At 41.9% G+C, this 18,073-nt stretch overlaps 2 protein-coding genes across 6 annotated transcripts in view; one reads left to right on the top strand and one right to left on the bottom strand.

Moving 5' to 3' along the window:
* Positions 1-7,284: 7,284 nt before the first annotated feature.
* Positions 7,285-12,359, bottom strand: PFN4 (profilin family member 4). Its single transcript, XM_004418284.3, has 4 exons — positions 11,962-12,359; positions 11,450-11,587; positions 10,569-10,674; positions 7,285-8,317 (listed from the first exon to the last, which is right to left on the bottom strand). The coding sequence occupies exons 1-4, from the start codon at positions 12,076-12,078 to the stop codon at positions 8,289-8,291; spliced, it is 390 nt and encodes a 129-aa protein (XP_004418341.1). The 5' UTR covers positions 12,079-12,359; the 3' UTR covers positions 7,285-8,288.
* Positions 11,980-18,073, top strand: part of LOC101396490 (protein FAM228B) — a 24,247-nt gene continuing 18,153 nt past the window's right edge. The window contains exons 1-2 of one of the 5 annotated variants that reach the window (XM_087437089.1): positions 11,980-12,056; positions 13,567-13,697. In XM_087437089.1, coding sequence (XP_087293215.1) covers positions 12,008-12,056; positions 13,567-13,697 — 180 coding nt within the window. In that variant the 5' untranslated portion in view covers positions 11,980-12,007. The other 4 variants (XM_087437092.1, XM_087437093.1, XM_087437090.1 and 1 more) reach the window with 4 other exon arrangements.

Below are 18,073 nucleotides of genomic sequence, written 5' to 3'. Positions count from 1 at the left end.
GCTCAACATTAATTCTCTTCCTAATTTTCATTTTTATAGACAAGCTCTGAGAAAACTAATTTGCATAAATTAGATGGCAAAGAAAGAAATTTCATTATAGGAATTTCAGCCAATTCTTTGAACACCTCTGAGCTATTGATAAAAACCATATAATAATCTAACATCAAAAATTATTTTCAATGATCTATTAGCTGGCGTCTTAATTAGGTTTTCCTTCAATTTTATTTACCTATTTATTTATTTATCTGCTTGCTCAAAGCTTTGTAAACCTTTGCCTTTTTGTTTCAGGAGGAGGGCTCCTTTCAGCATTTCTTGTAAGGCAGATCTAGTGGTGATGAACTCCCTCAGCTTTTGTTTGTCTGGGAAAGCTTTTATTTCTCCGTCATAACTGAAGGATAATTTTGTTGGATAGAGTATTCTTGGCTGATAGTTTTTGTTTTTCAGTATTTTGAATATATCATTCCACTCTCTCCCAGCCTGTAGGGTTTCTGCTGAGAAATCTGCTGAAAGCCTGATGGGGGTTACTTTATAGGTTATTTTCTTCTCTCTTGCTGCCCTTAATATTTTTTCTTTGCCATTGACTTTTGAAAGTTTTAATATTATATGCCTTGGAGAAGGTCTTTTTGCATTGATGTAATTAGGAGTTCTATTAGCTTCATGTACTTGAATATCCAGTTCCTTCCCCAGGTTTGGGAAGTTCTCAGCTATTATTTCTTTGAATAAGCTTTCTGCTCCTTTCTCTCTCTCTTCTCCTTCTGGGATACCTATAATCCTTATGTTCCTTTTCCTAATTGAGTTGGATATTCCTCAAAGAATTTCTTCATTTTTAAAAAAATCTTAGTTTTTCTCCTGCTCCACCTGAATCATTTCTAGGTTTCTATCTTCGAGCTCACTAATTCTCTCCTCCATATGGTCTGCTCTATTTTTAATGCTTTCTTCATTATTTTTCATCTCATTAATTATGTTCTTCATCTCCAGAATTTCTGTTTGGTTTTTTTTAGAGTTTCAGTCTCTTTGGTGAAGTACTCTGTCTGTTCATTAATTTTATTCCTGAGTTCATTGAACTGTCTTTCTGAGTTTTCTTGTAACTCACTGAGTTTCTTTGTGACAGCTAGTTTGCATTCTCTGTCATTCAGATTGTAATCGTCTGTGATATCAAGTTTGGTTTCTGGAGAGTTGTCTTTCTCTTTCTGTTCTGCCATATTACTATAGTTCTTTATGGTGTTTGATGAATTGATCCTCTGCCAGTGCATTTGTGGTAGTAACCACCTTTTCTTATTTGGGTATGGCTTTGGTTACTTTGGTTTGGGGCTGCTTCTGGTTGTATTTGAGAGCCTGCACTTTCCACCCTTCATTGCTTCTGCTAGAGGCATCGTCACTACCTTCCTTGTGCTGCCTTGTGCCTCTGGGGTTGATGGTTCCTTGCTGCTTATGAGGTCACTGAAATCTCAGGGGTTTCCACCAGGGTCACCTGGCTGCAAGCACTTCTGCTGCTTCCAGGGTTGCCTGTGTCTGGTGTTCCTCAACTGGCTCTCTGCAGGCTGTCCACGGGCTTGGATGCTGCTACCCTGTGCTCCACCTATGCTGCTGCTCCTGGGTTGTCTGGGGGTGCTGGTTGCAGTGCTGACAGGGCTGCTAGATTCATAGGTGTCCCTGTTGCTGCCAGGGGCCCGGGGACCCAGGGACTTGTATGCAGCCCCTGCTGCTGGTGGAGCTGGTGTCAGGAATGCCACCACTGGGGGCTGGGTCACCAGTTTTGCTGTGGTTCCTGAATCCTCTGGTCACAGTTTCCACCAGCCACCACTTCAGATATTTAGATACACGGACCTCTTATGCACCCTGTTGTGCTATATAGGGAATCCTCTCTTGGTCAATGTATGTCCAATTGGTTGTAACTTAGAGAGGAGAGACAAATGGAATGACTCACTCCATCATGATGCTGATGTCACTCCCAAGTTCTGGAAGTTATATGGCACACCTGGGGCCACACAGTGACGTCATGGGTAGAGAGCAAGCTACATAACTTATTTTTTTTTTAATAATTTTATTTATTTATTTATTTTTCCCCCAAAGCCCCAGTAGATAGTTGTATGTCATAGCTGCACATCCTTCTAGTTGCTGTATGTGGGACGTGGCCTCAGCATGGCGGGAGAAGCAGTGCGTCAGTGCGCGCCCAGGATCCAAACCCGGGCCGCCAGCAGCGGAGCGCGCACACTTAACCACTAAGCCACGGGGCCGGCCCTAGACAACTTATGAAAAATATCTGTGACATTCTTATTGGCAAAGCCTGTCCTCATCATTAGACTAATCAGCCAAATCAAATTACTTTTTCATGAGAAAAGGGTTCTCATTTTTCAACTCAAGAAACTGTGTTAATACATGTTCTTGTGATAACCACCTTGCTTCTGAATTTTAAGAAATATAGATAGGTAAGACATGGAGTCTTCCTTTCCTAGATGAATTATGATACAAAGATTTTTACTATTTCTCACTGATGCTCTTTATGCTTTACTCTCATGGGACTCTTCTTCTCATATGATGTATTTTTTGACAATACAGGATGGAAGAGGTCATTAAGTTTAAAAATATTTAGAATTTTCCTTTCATTTGGCACCCTGCAGTTCTTATATTCCAAGCCAAGCATCACAGTAAGACTGGGGCTGGATGAGAGTATGCTTTTCTTTTGTATATTGGGAGAAGAGAGGTTGGGGAAGGGAGGTGGGAAAGTAGAGCTGACATGACTTCTCAATTACAGCAGATTAATTTTAGGAAAGTACATATAGAAGTTGAAGATCTGGAAAAAAATGAATCCCTTGAATCCACTGTCAAAATTGACTATACTTGAGCCATTTTAAAATGAAGTTGGAGCTGCCCTTCCCGAGAAACAGCTTTGCTGTCTTGAACCTTGGCCTGGGCCAAACCTCTGGACTGGGCCAAAACAGCAATTGTTTTACAAGCAATTGTTTGAGAAGTCAGCAGGAGAATGGACATCCTGATCACAAAGACTGAGGATTGTGGACTTTTTGAAGACAGAATCAATAGTCAATCAATGTTTAACCAAGACTAGCTCTCTGCCTCTAACTCCAATTAAAATTACTTATAATACAACGTCCTTTCTTTGCCTTTAAAAGCCTCTGACTTTTACTCCCTTATTTGGGACACTATTTGGGTTTCTACCTGAATCTGTGCTCCCCGAATTGCAATTCTTTGATCCCAAATAAACACTTTGCCTCTTAAACTGGTTTTTTTTGTAGGTTGACACCACTCATGCCTGTGTGCCCCTTCTAAAGTCTTTGTGCATCACCAGGACACAAATTTCCCTAGTTTGGAGACTCTTGTTTCAGAAGATCACCTGCTTCTTGGGCACCTCTCCAGGTACTGTGTAGCTACCACCAAAGGGTCACTTTTGTGGGTCTGAGTAGCTGAACCCAACTGGAACTTTGTAATGAGAATTACAGAAAACAACTGGACTGTCCTACGTAGGAGGGCTCCAGACAGTGAATTTGCCTTGAAGAGGTTTATGAAAAAGGCTCCCACTAGGCACCCACCAGTGCAGTGGGTGTGTGTCTAGGAAAGGCTGGCTGGCCAGCTACTGAGTAGCCAAGAGGCTTCATAATGGCCTTCACTACTTCACCATGGTCCAGGGTCAGACCTTCTGCCTTGCAGGCTCAAAACCTCAGCTTGTCAGCATGTGGAAAGTGGGTATATGGTCCACATAACTAAGTTATAAAATCCAGATCTCAATATGCTAATTTACAAGGAGAAATCATTGGCATGAGGAGTGACCCCAAAATCTATACATAGAGCTACATGGAAAGCCAAATGGTGAGCCAGGACTCAGGACAAGATGGGATGATTGAGACGAAATGAATATTTAATACTTAATTTGGGGCCGGCCCCGTGGCTTAGCGGTTAAGTGCGTGCGCTCTGCTGCTGGCGGCCCGGGTTCAGATCCCGGGCGTGCACTGACACACTGCTTCTCCGGCCATGCTGAGGCCGCGTCCCACATACAGCAACTAGAAGGATGTGCAACTATGACATACAGCTATCTACTGGGGCTTTGGGGGGGGAAAAAAAACTTAATTTGGCTAAGATAGCAAGATATGGCCACCATTACACCAGGCATAACCTTGCCATTAAGACCAGATGTGGTATAGCAAAAATATACTTGTAAAGTATAAAAAGTAAAAAAACCTTGGTCTTTGTCCCCAGTTCCTGGCACAGAGCTCCTAGAACTCTTGGAATTTCCCAAGTGATAGGAGTATCTTTTGTTATTTATGCTAATGAGATGACTCATGGTATGAAGTGGGGGGCTAGATAGCTTCAGGATGGGGGATTGTCACCAGAAGAACCAACCATATGATTAGAGGGTTGGAACTTGCAGCTTCAACCCATGATCTCGCGGGAGGGGAGAGGGACTGCAGATTGAATTCAATCACTTGGCCAATGATTTAATCAATCATGCCTACTAATGAAACCCTATTTAAAAACCCTGGAACAACGAGGTTTGGAGAGCTATCAGTTTGGTGAACACATAGATTTACTGGGAAGGTGGTGAACCCCGAAAGGGCATGGAAGCCCTGAGCCCCCACTCACCCTCCTCCAGTACCCTGCTCTAAGCATCTCTTCCATTTGACTTTTCTTGAGTTGTATCCTTTATAATAAAATTGTAATCATTCTGTGTCATTCTAGCAAATTATCAAACCTGAGGAGGTCAAGGGAACTCCCATATTTGTAGCCAAGTCATACAGAAGTACAGGTAGCCCAGGGATCTGGGAGTTGTGGCTGACATCTGAAGTGGAGGCAGCCTTATGGGACTAAGCCCCTTAACCTGTGGGGTCTGCACTAACTCCAGGTAGTACAAAAATGGAACTGAATTGTAGCACCCTCAGTTGGTGTCTGAGACTTGCTGCTGGAAAGTTCCAGACAACTTGAATTGTTTGCTCAAAGATCCTCCCAGGTGAATGGCCCAACCAGCATTTGCTCCAGTGACTCCTCATCTGGGCTTTCCTGGCTGACCAGCTTCCACTTTTTATGGTTATACATTCCTTCTACACACAGCAATACCTTCAGATGTTCCAGTCTTGCAGGCCTGAGTGCTGTTCTCTGCTCTAGCCCATTCTGTTTTGATGATATAGGGTAACTTTAGCCTGAAGCATTGATAGCTCAGCCTTCTGTTTAGCTCTGGGTCTTGGCATGCCTGGCCTCCTTTGGAGTTGTGACTAGAAGTCCCCAAATGCTTCCTGGCTTGTCCTGCAAACCTCATGAGTATCTCTATATTGTACAGGTGCAGCTGTCCAATGTCACCATGACTTAGCACTGCCTGGAATTCAAAGAGTAACCTGCCACTCCAGTCCCTGACTCAGCCAGTTCAACTGACTGCACTATTCCCTCTCATTCTCACCTATGGGGACACTTGGTAAGACTGACTCAGACTCAACTCCACAAGCACAGGAAGCTGAAGAATTAGAGCTGAATTACATACAAATTCCCCTCCCTGCCAAACCCCCAACTGCCTCTTCTAAACCATGTATACAACTCCTTCTTTGTTAAAAAAACAAACCAACAAAACAAACCCAACAAACTCCAGAGAGCTGTAAAGTTGCTCATACTCTGATCTTGAAAATCCACTTCCAGACCTAATGAAATAATCAGACATAAAGAATTATGTAAAAATTATAAACTACAATATTATGAAGTGGAAATAACCAAAATATCTAACGAAGAGGAATGATATATTATACGATACACAATGATTAATAAAATGTTTTCTAAGCAATTTTAATGATATTCAAGGTTTCATAACATTATGCTAAGTGAACAGAGTAGGATGTCAACCGTATGTGTTGATGATCTAGGTTAGGTTAAAATGTGTATGTATATTATATGCATCAAAAAACGACTGGAAGAATATAAGAAAGCCATCAACAGTAGTTTTCATTTAATGTGAAGTTATGAGTAACATTTTCTCAAGTTATTTTATGAGTTCATATTACTTTTGTAATCATTTTATAAAAGTACTGTTCATACCACAGCACTGCTGATGTCCTATTGGTGACCCTGGGAAAGTAGCCTTTTCTCCTTTGGCCCTATCCATCTTCCCAGTTTCATTTATTATTCTTCCACACATACTACTTTAAAAAAAATTATTTTTATTACTCAAAAAGCTTCTTTTTTTTTGCTGAGGAAGATTCGCCCTGAGCTAACATGTGTTGCTAATCTTCCTCTTTTTGCTTGAGGAAGATTTGCCCTGAGCTAACATCTGTGCCAATTTTCCTCTATTATGTATGTGGGTCGCCACCACAGCAAGGCCGCTGATGAGTGGTGTAGGTCTGTGCCTGGGAACTGAACCCGGGCCGCCAAAGCTGAGCATGCCGAACTTAACCACTAGGCCACAGGGCTGGCCCCCAAAAGCTTCATTTTTTTATTTAGCTTTCTGACTCTGTGCTTGTGCCTTCAGCACTTTCACAACGATTTTCTGCTCCTCAATAAGGAAAGCACGCTTGATTGTGTCACAGACACATTTAGCACACATGGAACCACCACAGGCCCTGCTGACATATTTTTTCATTTTAGACAACTTCATAAGACCTTTAGGTCTCACAGCCTGAACTCCTCAAAGGCAGTCTGGGCACATGCCACATTGAACTCATCATTCTTTCCACACAACAGCACTGTTCATGACTCTGTGCCTTTGCATATGCTGTTCCTTCAATCTAGAATGCTCTTTGCTATCTTCCATACTTACTCATTCTTCCATGTTCACTTCAAACACCATTTTCAGGCTCCTGAATGCATTAGTCTCTGCAGACTCTGTACTCTATGGTTCTTTGTTTTATATCTGTTAACAGCATTTATCCCATGGTAATGTGACTCATTTACAAGTTTGCCTTCCCCACTAGATTGTAATCCTATCAAGGGTGGGGTACATATATTGTTTACTTTTGTATCACCAGTACCTAGCACACAGTAGGCTACTCAATGAATGCTAAATAAGTGAATTTTAAATGTATTTTCACCTCCTGTTCAAAAAAGAATCAAGCAACTGAATAGATAAATGAATGAATGGACTAGTGGTAAGGTTGAACACTAAGAACAAATCTGGAGTTCCTGCCATCCAAGCTCAGAAAAAGAATAATGTTGGAAGTAAGCTCCTTGAAAGGCTGTACACAAAACCTGAAAATGGGAGAATTTTATAAACACTAATGAAAGACACCTTGCCTCAGCAGATTTTTGGAATTCAGAACACTGCACCTTGTTGCTTGATAATATCAAGAACTGCAAAGGATCTAAGATTTGATGCCAGTGGTCTAAGGTGTTCCCTCCCCAAGGACATCTGAGGGTGTACCAACCAAGCTGGCCTGAGGTTGACATTAGGAGAAAGAAAAATGTATCATGCCCAGGAATGGTCAGGGTGGAATCCAGAATTTTCAAAATAGGTTATATAACACCCCACCCTATTGTCCTGATCATCACCCAGGAAGTGACCAAGAGGAGATGAATCCTTTCTCGGGAAGGTTTCATTCATTGACCATACTAAGTTGTGTGGACTAGGAGGAAGTGAGGGAGAGTAAAAAGTCTTTTTGAGTTGATTTTTGAAAAGGCCTTTCCAATGTTCAATAAAATCAGATGCTTGAAGATGGTGGGGAGTGTGGAATGTCCATCAAATACCTTGACTAGTGGCCCATTGTAGGGTGGCCTTTGCATTGGTTCCCCTTCTGCCTAAGTCCCACAGGGGTGACAGGGACCAGTGAGCTGCGTTACATACATGTAGTGAGCAGCAGTACAGCACAGGAACACTGAATTCAGTGTTCTACCTCTTTTATAGCAAGCAGTAAGCAAGCTTTGTTCTGAGGGGAGATATTACTTTGTTCTGAAGGGAGACATTACTTCATTTTTCAAGGTCGCTTCCTGCAACATAACCCTGAGAAATGGCCTGGATGTAGAGTGGTTAGGGCCTGCATTCTTGGCATACCCAGCCAGATGTGCAGGAGTACAAGAGACTCATGGAGGAATCTACCAACAGATATGTCCTATGAAACTATCAGTGCTCTCACATTCATGCCAATGACCAACACTTAAAAAAACACAAGTAAAGTTGATCAAATAATTCCAATTAAAGAAGAGGATCTCTTGAAATAAGAAAAATTGCTCCCTTAACTCATTCTTCCTTTTCAGTATCTCCTGCCTAGTGTTTTTCAACCACAAAATAAGGCATTACTTTTTCTTTAGGATCTATAGTTTTCTTCTAAAATAATAAAAGCTGTCTTTCATAGTCCTCTGATGACTTAATTTCCTTTTCTTCTTAGATATTCTCCTAAAAGAAACAGAACATGGTTATTATTTGTGAGCAGCAAATTCTCATCACAATGTGACTCATTTATTTATTTATCCCACAAACATTGGTGAGTGACTACCATGTGCTAGGCACTGTGCTAGGTACTGGAGACACAATGATGCCTGGATAGTTAAGACCCAATCCCTGCCCTCAAGGAGTTCATTGTCTGGTAGGGAAGATAGATATATATATAAACATCAATTATACTCCTAGAGTCTTTCATAATAAAAAAATGTAAATAGTCATAATTATTTCCGAAATTTTCTATAATTATCACATATAAATTTTTGATAGAGAAAAATATAATTAAAAGAAAAACAAGTGAAGGAAACAGAAGTAACGAGACACGTAACTGGCTCCTGAGTGGGTATCAGCCTCACCTATCCCTCATGAGCATCCAGCCACTTCTAAGATAGCCTATATCCCTTCCCAGAGCAGTGGGATCTTAGTGGCATGATGTCAGCTGTCTCCTTCTAACTAGTACACATTCTTTGGAGTCTTTTGTGGCCCTAAGCAAGAATCTCAATGAGTGAGATTTAGTGCCAGCCACAGAATCTACATTACAGTGGTCAGGTAACTTCTCTGGTCTTCTCTACACGAGACCTGGGGAATTAGCCCTGGGCCCCAGGTGAAAGGATTGTCTGGCCTCTTGACAGCCTAACTGTCCATTTTCCTAGCCTCATTTTCTGTATACCTTTAATTAGATAATTAGCCCAGATCTACATGTCTCTGTTCTGCCCTCCTGCTCCTGCTCTACCCTGCTGAAACTGAACCTACCTCAAATCCTGACACCTGCTCTGAAAAGCTCCTTGGTGGTTGTAATTGCCTGTCCCTCCTGGGTTGGATTTCACCCCTTCTGTTAGACGCTTCCTAGGGTGGATTTTGCTCAGGCTCAGTCCTGTTTGCTCCTAGAATACCTCATTGCCAGCTGTATAGCAGAGTTTATGACAATCCATGCCAGGGAACCATTTATGACAACTGGGAAGGTCTGTGCAAATATACATTTGTGTGTGTGTATGTAGTTTCTGTAATGGTACTTAATTTCTCGATTAATCCTTTAAGATTCAGCTCTTTGGAGCCCTTGCCTGATTCTGCTGGGCAGAAGTCATTCATTTAATTGTTCATCAAACATGTATTAATTAATTGCCTACTCAACATTAGACGCTGTCTTAGTTACTGGAGATAGGAGAATGATTAAAACACAATTTTTGCCTGCTAGGGGCTCACAGTCTAGGTAAACAAAGAACTCTAGTGGTGGTAATAATAAAGGTATGCATAAAATACATAGCACAGTGGAGAGAAGCCCAAGATCTGACTTGGGTCTTTATTGATTATAAGGAATTTGCCAACCAGATGTGAAGGGGCAGGGACAGAAAAGGAAGATATTTCTGGCAGATAGGACAGCATGTATAGAGTCATGGAAGGCAGAGGCTATTTCTTAAGCAGCTTTGATTTCCTAGTTTATTAGGATAGTGGAGTGTTCATGGTAGATCCTCACTGAGTATTTGTTGAAATAATTAAGGAATGGCTGCTTTCTTCACTAGTAGAAGAGGCTTCTACTATTTCAAAGGAGGGTTCCAACTCCAAAAAAATTACTTTTAGAAATTTAGATTAAAAAATCTAAACATGAACACAATTTATCATTTATTAAGCTCGACTCTCAGATGTAATTTCTCAGTTAGTTCTCTATTAGATCTTTATTCAAAAATGTACAGACATGGAAGGGGAAAGCAGTGCACACCAACAAGCTGGCTCCCTAGCACAAAGTAATTTCTTTTTCTATAAAAGGTCCCTTTATATATAATGGTCCCCAGCAGCTACATCTCTGTTTTTTTCACCCTGCTGCCTCCTCCACCTCCAGAGCTGATATCAGGGTAAACCACATAGTCCAAGAGTGGTCAAATAAGGGTCCTCAAAGAAATTAAGAGGTAGGATGTGAGGCTTGGCCATGATACCAGGCAGGAAAGGAGGCAGTTTGCAATGGGACAGAACAAAGCTAACCCTCTTAGAAGCAGAGAATAGAGAAGCACTCTAGCAGTGTTCCAGTCTCTGCAATCCATTTTCCCTGTGGCTCAGCTGCACTCCATCCTTCCGGTGGTTATGTAAGTAACCCCAGTATCCTTCCAATAAATTCCTCCTTTCTGCCCTAGCTGATTTGATTGGGTCACTTGCAGTCAGAAGACTTGATTACCATAGGGAATGAAGACAGGACACTGGGTGACAAACTTACCCAGCTTCTCTGTGGCTTCCACACAAACACTAGGATACATGCCCTCAGTGTAAGTTGCCACCAGAAGATACATGCAGGTCTTCACAACAACCACACCAGTGTTTTCCTGGATAAGAATAAAACAGAGTGCCCTGCTCGGTTCTAATCACAAGACTAGCAATCACACTCCAGCCACATTTTCCTGACTTCCATATATTCATATATTTGTTTTTGGACTCACTTCTATTTTCAAAAAGTTTCAGACTGTTGTAATAACAGCATGTGTATTTCAAAAAAGATCCCCAATTGATTGTAATATACCCCTATCCCAATGAGAACAACTGATGTAATGGAAAGGTAATACATTTTGGAATTGGACACCTCCATTTTCTGCTGCATGACTTTGGAAGAGTTATTTAACCTCGTTAAGCCTCAGTTTCCTCATCTGTAAAATAAGGCTACTTAGTTTATAATGTGGATAAAGTGTGCTTAACCCATAAGATAGGGTTATAAATAAATGTGAATATCATCTCCTTAATTCCTTATAGGCACCAGAGAGCCAAGAGAGGTTTTAAGCACAAGAGTGATACCATTTTTTCTTTTTTTTAAAGCAGGAGGATGTAGAGTATGAAGCATGGGCTTGGTGGAGAGAGACAGTTCAGGCAAGGTTCAATTGATAGATTCTGGAATGAACGTTCTTGAAACCAGGCTCTCTGTTAGTGCTTTCTTTTACATATGCCTTCCTGGTATTAGACTGCTGTCTCAAACATTGCCTTTACAGTAATGGGCTTAATCTGTTTTATAGATAGGATGCGGGGGGGGGGGGGGTGGGCACAGAAAATTGAAGTCAAATTCTCTTCTTACGGTTTTTATCCAGCTGTCTTCAAATCTCACTCACTCACATTCTTAGCATAAAGAGAATGGTCATCTGCCCGGACACATTTGTAGTCTTTTTCCTTGAAATACAATCCTTCTCTTCTGGCTTGCAAAGGGTTCTTGGCGAATCCATTCACAAGTGTTTGGACATCACTGGGCATTACCTGCAGAGATTAAATAGACTTGGAGTTGGCAAACTACGGTGGGCTGGCCAAAGTTGGCCCACTGCCTGTTTTTGTAGGTCTGCAAGATAAGAATGGTTTTTACATTTTTAAGTAGTTGGAAAAAAAATCAAATGAATATTTTATGATATGTAAAAATTACATGCAATTCAAATTTCAGTGTTCATAAGTAAAGTTTTATTTGAACATAGTCACACCATTCTTTTATGTATTGTCTATGGCTGCTTTCCCATTACAACTGCAGAGTAGTTGTGTAGTTGTGACACAGACCATACGGCCTGGAAACCTAAAATATTTACTATGGCTCTTTACAGAAAAAGTTTAAAACTCTTATGCCCAAACTTGTTTTTTCTTACAGTAAATCCTGGTGATGCTACACACAGGCTCCGCTCCTGGAGGTGGATGAGGGCTGCACTGTCCACATGCTTCGTTCCCAGGAGGGTATCTAACAGTAAGTTGTGCAGATGGCTCATGCTCCCTTAGCTATGAAAAAGGGAACTGCAGTTGAAACGATCAGCTCTGACTAGATTTTAAAAGCCCCGTGACTACAAATCTCCCTAAGACACTTAGGACAGTTTCATTATGAGCGTGTGTACTTTGAAAAGACGAAGAGTGAAAATGGTGGCCATCGTCTAGTATCCACCAATACTCAAGCAGTTTGGCCCACAGGGGGTTCCCCGGAGCGGGACTAGGGGCGAGGGAGGGGGCTAATGTCCAGCCCCGTCAGCTGGGGAAACGCACAGGAGGCACGGAAGGCTCGGGGAGCGCGGCGGGGCAGACGAGAGCGGAAACCACCAAGCAGGCAGCGCAAGACCCAGAGCTCCACCACGCGCTGGGGTGCTGAGCAGCCGCCAGTCAACGGACGCGGGGGAAGGCGGGGCGAGGGGGCGACGTGCCCAGCTATTGGCTGCGATAGCTGCCCGTCACTGAGAAGCGCTGCGGCTCTGTTCGCAAACCACGACCTGCCCACCAGCGCGGCCTTACGGGCTTCCAGGTTCCTGCTCGGCTTGAGTGGGCCGCGGGAGCGCAGTTGCGCGGGGCTCAGGGACGCGGCGGGCGGGTTCCCGCGGAATTTGGAGTGCTCCGCCTGCCTCCGCGCCGCGGGGACTCGTTGTCGTCCGCCGCGGAGGGGCCGCGGGGGCTGCGTGCGGCGACACTGGGGCGAAACGTTCTCGCATTCCGAGGCGACGGCCCGAGCGGACTGGGCCGCAGGCCTGGGCGGCCTCACTCTCCTGGCGCAGCCGACGACTCCGGGGCCGCGCGCCGTCGGGCGGGGCCCCGCGTGCTGCAGGGGAGCCGAAGGCCTGCCAGTCTCGAGAGAGGAGCTGAGGTGCCTGTCGCGGCCTACAGCCACCTGCCAAGTCGGGCGGAGGCCGCACGCATCTTGCTGACGGGGATGGGAGGGAAGGGACGGGGTCGTGGGTCCCGTAGGCCTGCAACGGGCGCGAGCCCTAATGACAGCTTCTCCCTCAGATACAGTCCTGGGGGGTGGGGTTGGGGGGGCTGCGGGGAGGTTGGGCCCCTCAAAGCTCGAAGACAGGCAAATTGTGTCCAGAAGCCCCTCCCTTCCTTGTGTAGGCATCCCAGACTGTGTGCGCTTCAGTGCCCAGAAAGTTGCAACTCTCCTCATTCCAAGTCAGAAAACTGCAAATGCGACTCCTAGAGGCCAGGCTGATAAGTGCCACACCGGCTGGAATGAGCTACGTTGGAGGAGGATGTGGGAAGCCTGGGATTCCAGGGGGACGCGGCTGGGTCCAGAGAGAACCTGCCGTGCCCGAGGAGGCTGGCACTGAAGACAAAGGCAGAAGCCCATGGCGAAGGCCTCTTTTGTTAGGGAAAGCGTGGGTGGCTAATGTTCAGAGTCCATTCCATGTCTGTTCGTGGTCACAAGTATTGAGTGTTAATTAAATAAAAGAGAAAATAAGATGATTGTGAATTCTCATTACTAAATAATTTTTTAGTTTTTCTAGGGGCTCTGTCATTGGTGACCACAATGGAAAATTTAGACAGTGATGATCTGATAACTAACAAACTTCCCAAGCTCAAGAGATCAAAAGAATGGTTGGAACCACAGCCACTTTCTTTTATGGAGGTACAATAGTATGGCATTTTGAAGTTTATACTTGAGTAGTTGCATTAAGAAGTGGCTTGTGCTAAATATATTTTTTTTCTATGTTTTCTATTTCATTCTCTTTATTTTTCCCTGCATTCTGCTAACTTTATGTTTACTTTGCTCTTTATTTTCTAGCTTCTTAAGGTGGAATCATAGGTCGTTGGTTATATACTTTTTCTAATATAACAAAGTTATAAAGTTTCTCTTGAAGCACTGCTTTAGCTGCATCACCCAAATTTATATATTTTGTGGGTTTTTTTAGATTGTAATTTCTTTTTTTCTAAACAGTTTTATTAAGGTATAATTGATATGTAATAAGTTTGCATATATTTAAAGTGTACAGTTTGATAAATTTTGACATATGTAGTCACACATGAAACCATCACCACAATCAAGATAATGAACATATTCGATACTCCCAAAGTTTCCTTATTGTGTCCCTTGGTAATCCCTCCCTCCCTGCCTGTCCCCAAAGCAAACACTGATCCTCTTTTTGTCACTATAGTTTATTTTGCATTTAAAATTTTTTATGCAAATATAATCTTACAGCATGTATCTTTTTGTTTGGCTTCTTTCAGTCAGCATAATTATTTTGCAATTCATCCATGTTGTTGCATGTATCAATAATTCATTCCTTTTTTTGCTGAATGCTATTACACCCTAGTTTGTTCATCCTGTTAATAGACATTTGGGTTGTTTGCAGTTTTTGGCTATTACCAATAAAGCTGTTAGGAACATTCACGTACATGTCTTTGTTTGGACATATACTTTCATTTCCCTTGGGTAAATATCTAGTTGTGGAATAGCTGGGTCATATGGTAAATGAATTTAACTTTTTATGAAATTGCCAAACTGCTTCCCAAAGTGATTGTACTATTTTACATTTCCACTAGCAGTGTATGAGAGTTCCAGTTGTTTCACATCCTAGCTAACATTTGGTACAGTCTTTTTTTTTGTATGTATGTGTAGTCTTTTTAATTTGAGACATTCTGAAAGATGTATAGTGGCATCTCATTATGGTTTTCATTTGCATTTCCCTAATGACTGATGATGTTGAGCATCTTGTCATGTCTTACTTGCTGTTTATATATATTGGTTGGTGAAGTGTTTGCTCAAATATTTTACCCATTTTTAAGTTGGATTGTTTGTTATTTTATTGTTGAGCTTTTATTATTGAAAGATAATTTACACACCATAAAATTCACTACTTTAAAGTGTATGATTCAGTGATTTTTAGTATATTCACAACTAGCACCACTATCACCACTATCTAATTCCAGAACATTTTCATCACCCCCAAAAGAAACCTCATACCCTTTAGCAGTCACTTTCCATTCCCTTCTCTCCCTGACCACCACTAATGTACTTTCTCTCAGATTTGTCTATTCTGGACATTTTATACAAATGGAATCATACCGTATGTAGTCATTTGTGACTGGCTTCTTTCACTTAGCATACTGTTTTCAAGGTTCATTCATGTTGTAGCATGTATCAGTACTTCATTCCTTTTTATGGCTAAATAATATTTCATTATATGGATATACCACATTTTATTTATCCATTCATCAGTGGATGGGCATTTGGATCATTTCTGTTTTTTGGCTATTATGAATAATGCTGCTATGAACATTTGTATGCAAGTTTTGTGTGAACATACATTTTTGTTTTGTTTTTTCAGTGAGGAAGATTGGCCTTGAGCTAACATCTGTGCCAGTCTTCTTCTATTTTGTATGTGGCATGCTGCCACAGCCTGGCTTGATGAGCAATGTGTAGGTCTGCTCCCGGGATCTGAACCTGTGAACCCTGGGCCACCAAATTGGAGTGCATGAACTTAACCACTATCCCACCTGGCCGGCCCCCTTAACATATGTTTGAGGAACTGCCTGTTTCCCACAGTGGTTGTACCATTTACGTTCTCATCAGCAATGTATGAAGGTTCCAATTTCTCCACTGCTTGGATTTCACTGAACTTCTTTTATCTGTGGACTTATAGTTCCCAACAAATTTGGAAATTTTTCAGCCATTATTTCTTCAAATATTTTTTCTATTCCTCCCCCAACTCCTTTTGGGAAATACAATTACATGTATAATAGCATGCTTGAAATGGTCCCTTAGCCCACTGATACTCTGTTAATTTTTTTCAGGTATTTTTCCCCTGCCTTTCATTTTGGACAGCTTCTGTGTTATGATTTTAAGTTTACTGAGCTGTTCTTCTGTAACACTGAATGTGCCGATAAGCCTGTCCGGTGTATTGAAAATCTCAGATGTAGTAGTTTTCATCCCAAGAAGTTTTATTTGGGTCTTTTTTATATCTCCCCTGTCTCAGAACTTCTGCTGTTTCTTCTAGCTTCTTGAACTTAAGAACTACAGGTATAATAACTATTTTAATGTCCTAGTGTAATAATTATTTCATATGTGCCATTTCTGGGGCAATTTTAATTGATTTATTTCTTCATTATTGGTCAAATTTTCCTGCTTCTTTGTATGCCTGGTGATTTTTTATTGGATGCCAGACATTGTGAATTTTACCCTGTTGAGTGCTGGATATTTCTGATTTCCCATAAATATTCCTGAGCTTTGTTCTGGGATGCATTTGGACATAGTCTGATCCTTTTGGGTCTCGCCTCCAAGCTTTGTTAGGCAGGACCATAGCAGCGTCTAGCATATGGCTAATTTTGCTTCAGTACTTATACAGAACCCCTCTGAGTTCTCAACTGTATGCTTTTTGAACCATGGGGTTTTTCACTCTGGCTGATGTTAAGAGGAATAACTCCTGGGGCTGTGTGACCTCTAGGGATTGTTCCCCCTAATCCTTTCAGGTGCTTCTTTGCCAGTGTTTCTTTGGGTAGTTCCCCCCCCTGCATGTAGTGTTGAACGTTCAGCAGAAGACTCAAGGGGGACTCTCTACAGATCTAACCCTCTGCAAATACCCAATCTCTTTCTCTGTGTAACTTTTCTCCCTCTGGTACTCTGCCCTATGAACTGTAGCTGCCCTGGCCTCCCCAGACTCCTGGCTTCCCTCATTTCAGGGAGACAGCTGGGTTCCACCTGATTTCCTCCTCTCTGTGCCACAGTCTGGAAATTCTTTTCAGGCGCTGAACTGAGCTATCACAGGGCTCACCTTGTTTTCTGTTTCTCAGGACCCACTGTTCTTCATTGCCTGATGTCGAATGTCCTGAAAACTGTTGTTTCACTCTTTTTTTTTTTTAAAGGTGGGAGGGTAAATCTGTTCCCTGTTACTCTATCTTGTCTGAAAGTGCAAGTTCTCATCCCAGCCATCATTTCTTCAAACATTTTTTTCTGCTCCGTTCTTTTATTTCTCACTTCTGGGACTCCACTTACCCACCTGTTGAACCTTTTGCTATTGTCTTTTAAATCACTGCAGCTCTATTATTTTCCAATCTTTTTTCTCTCTCTCTTTCAGATTAGATAATTTCTATTGATCTGTGTTCAAGTTCACTGACTCTTTTTATGTCATCTCTTATCTGCTATTAAGCCCACTGAAGTTTGTTTGGTTTTTAAATTTAAGAACTATATTTTCCACTTGGTTCTTTTTTATAGTCTCTATTTCTCTGCTGAGATTTTCTATCCAATCATTATGAGCATATTTTCCTTTAACTTCTTAAGCACAGCTATAATAGTTGACCTAAAATCTTTGTCTGCTAATTCCAACATATGGGCCATCTCAGAGTTTGTCTCTATTGATTGCCTTTCTCATAAGTAGGGGTCACGTTTTCCTCTTTCTTGGTGTGTCTAGTAATGCTAGACTATATTTTGGACATTATGAATGATACATTGTAAAGGTTCTGGATTCTGTTAGGTTCCTCTGAAGAATACTGAGCTTTCGTTTTAGCAGGAAGTTAACTGGACTGAACTCAAACTCCAAACTTTGCCTTGCCTGTGGTTGGCAGCAGGTGAAATCACTGTTTAGTCTTTTTTAGCTTTAGCAGGGCTGCATGGAGTCTGCCTTGTGCGTACATAGTTCAAGGGTCAGCTGGAGATTTGGTAAGAGTTTATTTGCAGAATTCATGGTATTGACTCTATGGCTTTCTCCTTTTGGGTATATATCTTCTCTTACTTTCCAGCTCCTATAGTTGCCCTGAACTTGGTCTTCTAATTCTTGAATCTGTAAAACTGCATGTTTCTATCTGAGTTTCAGCCACCTCCTTTAGTTCTCACTGAGACCTGCTCTTAGACAAAAGTCCATAAAAAACTAAAAACTTATCCAGGGCTGTTCTCTTTTTCCCAATGTTGACTACCCTCTAGTTTCTCCCTGCTTTTGGTCAGTCTCCAGTTCTTCAGATTGTTGTTTTTTATATTTTTTCTAGAATATTAATTCAGTACCCATCTTGGTT

The sequence above is a fragment of the Ceratotherium simum genome, chromosome 11, assembly GCF_057802395.1.
Source record: "Ceratotherium simum simum isolate JZ-2026a chromosome 11, ASM5780239v1, whole genome shotgun sequence".
NCBI classification, from domain to species: Eukaryota; Metazoa; Chordata; class Mammalia; order Perissodactyla; family Rhinocerotidae; genus Ceratotherium; species Ceratotherium simum.
This window is presented reverse-complemented; position numbering and strand designations above follow the sequence as displayed.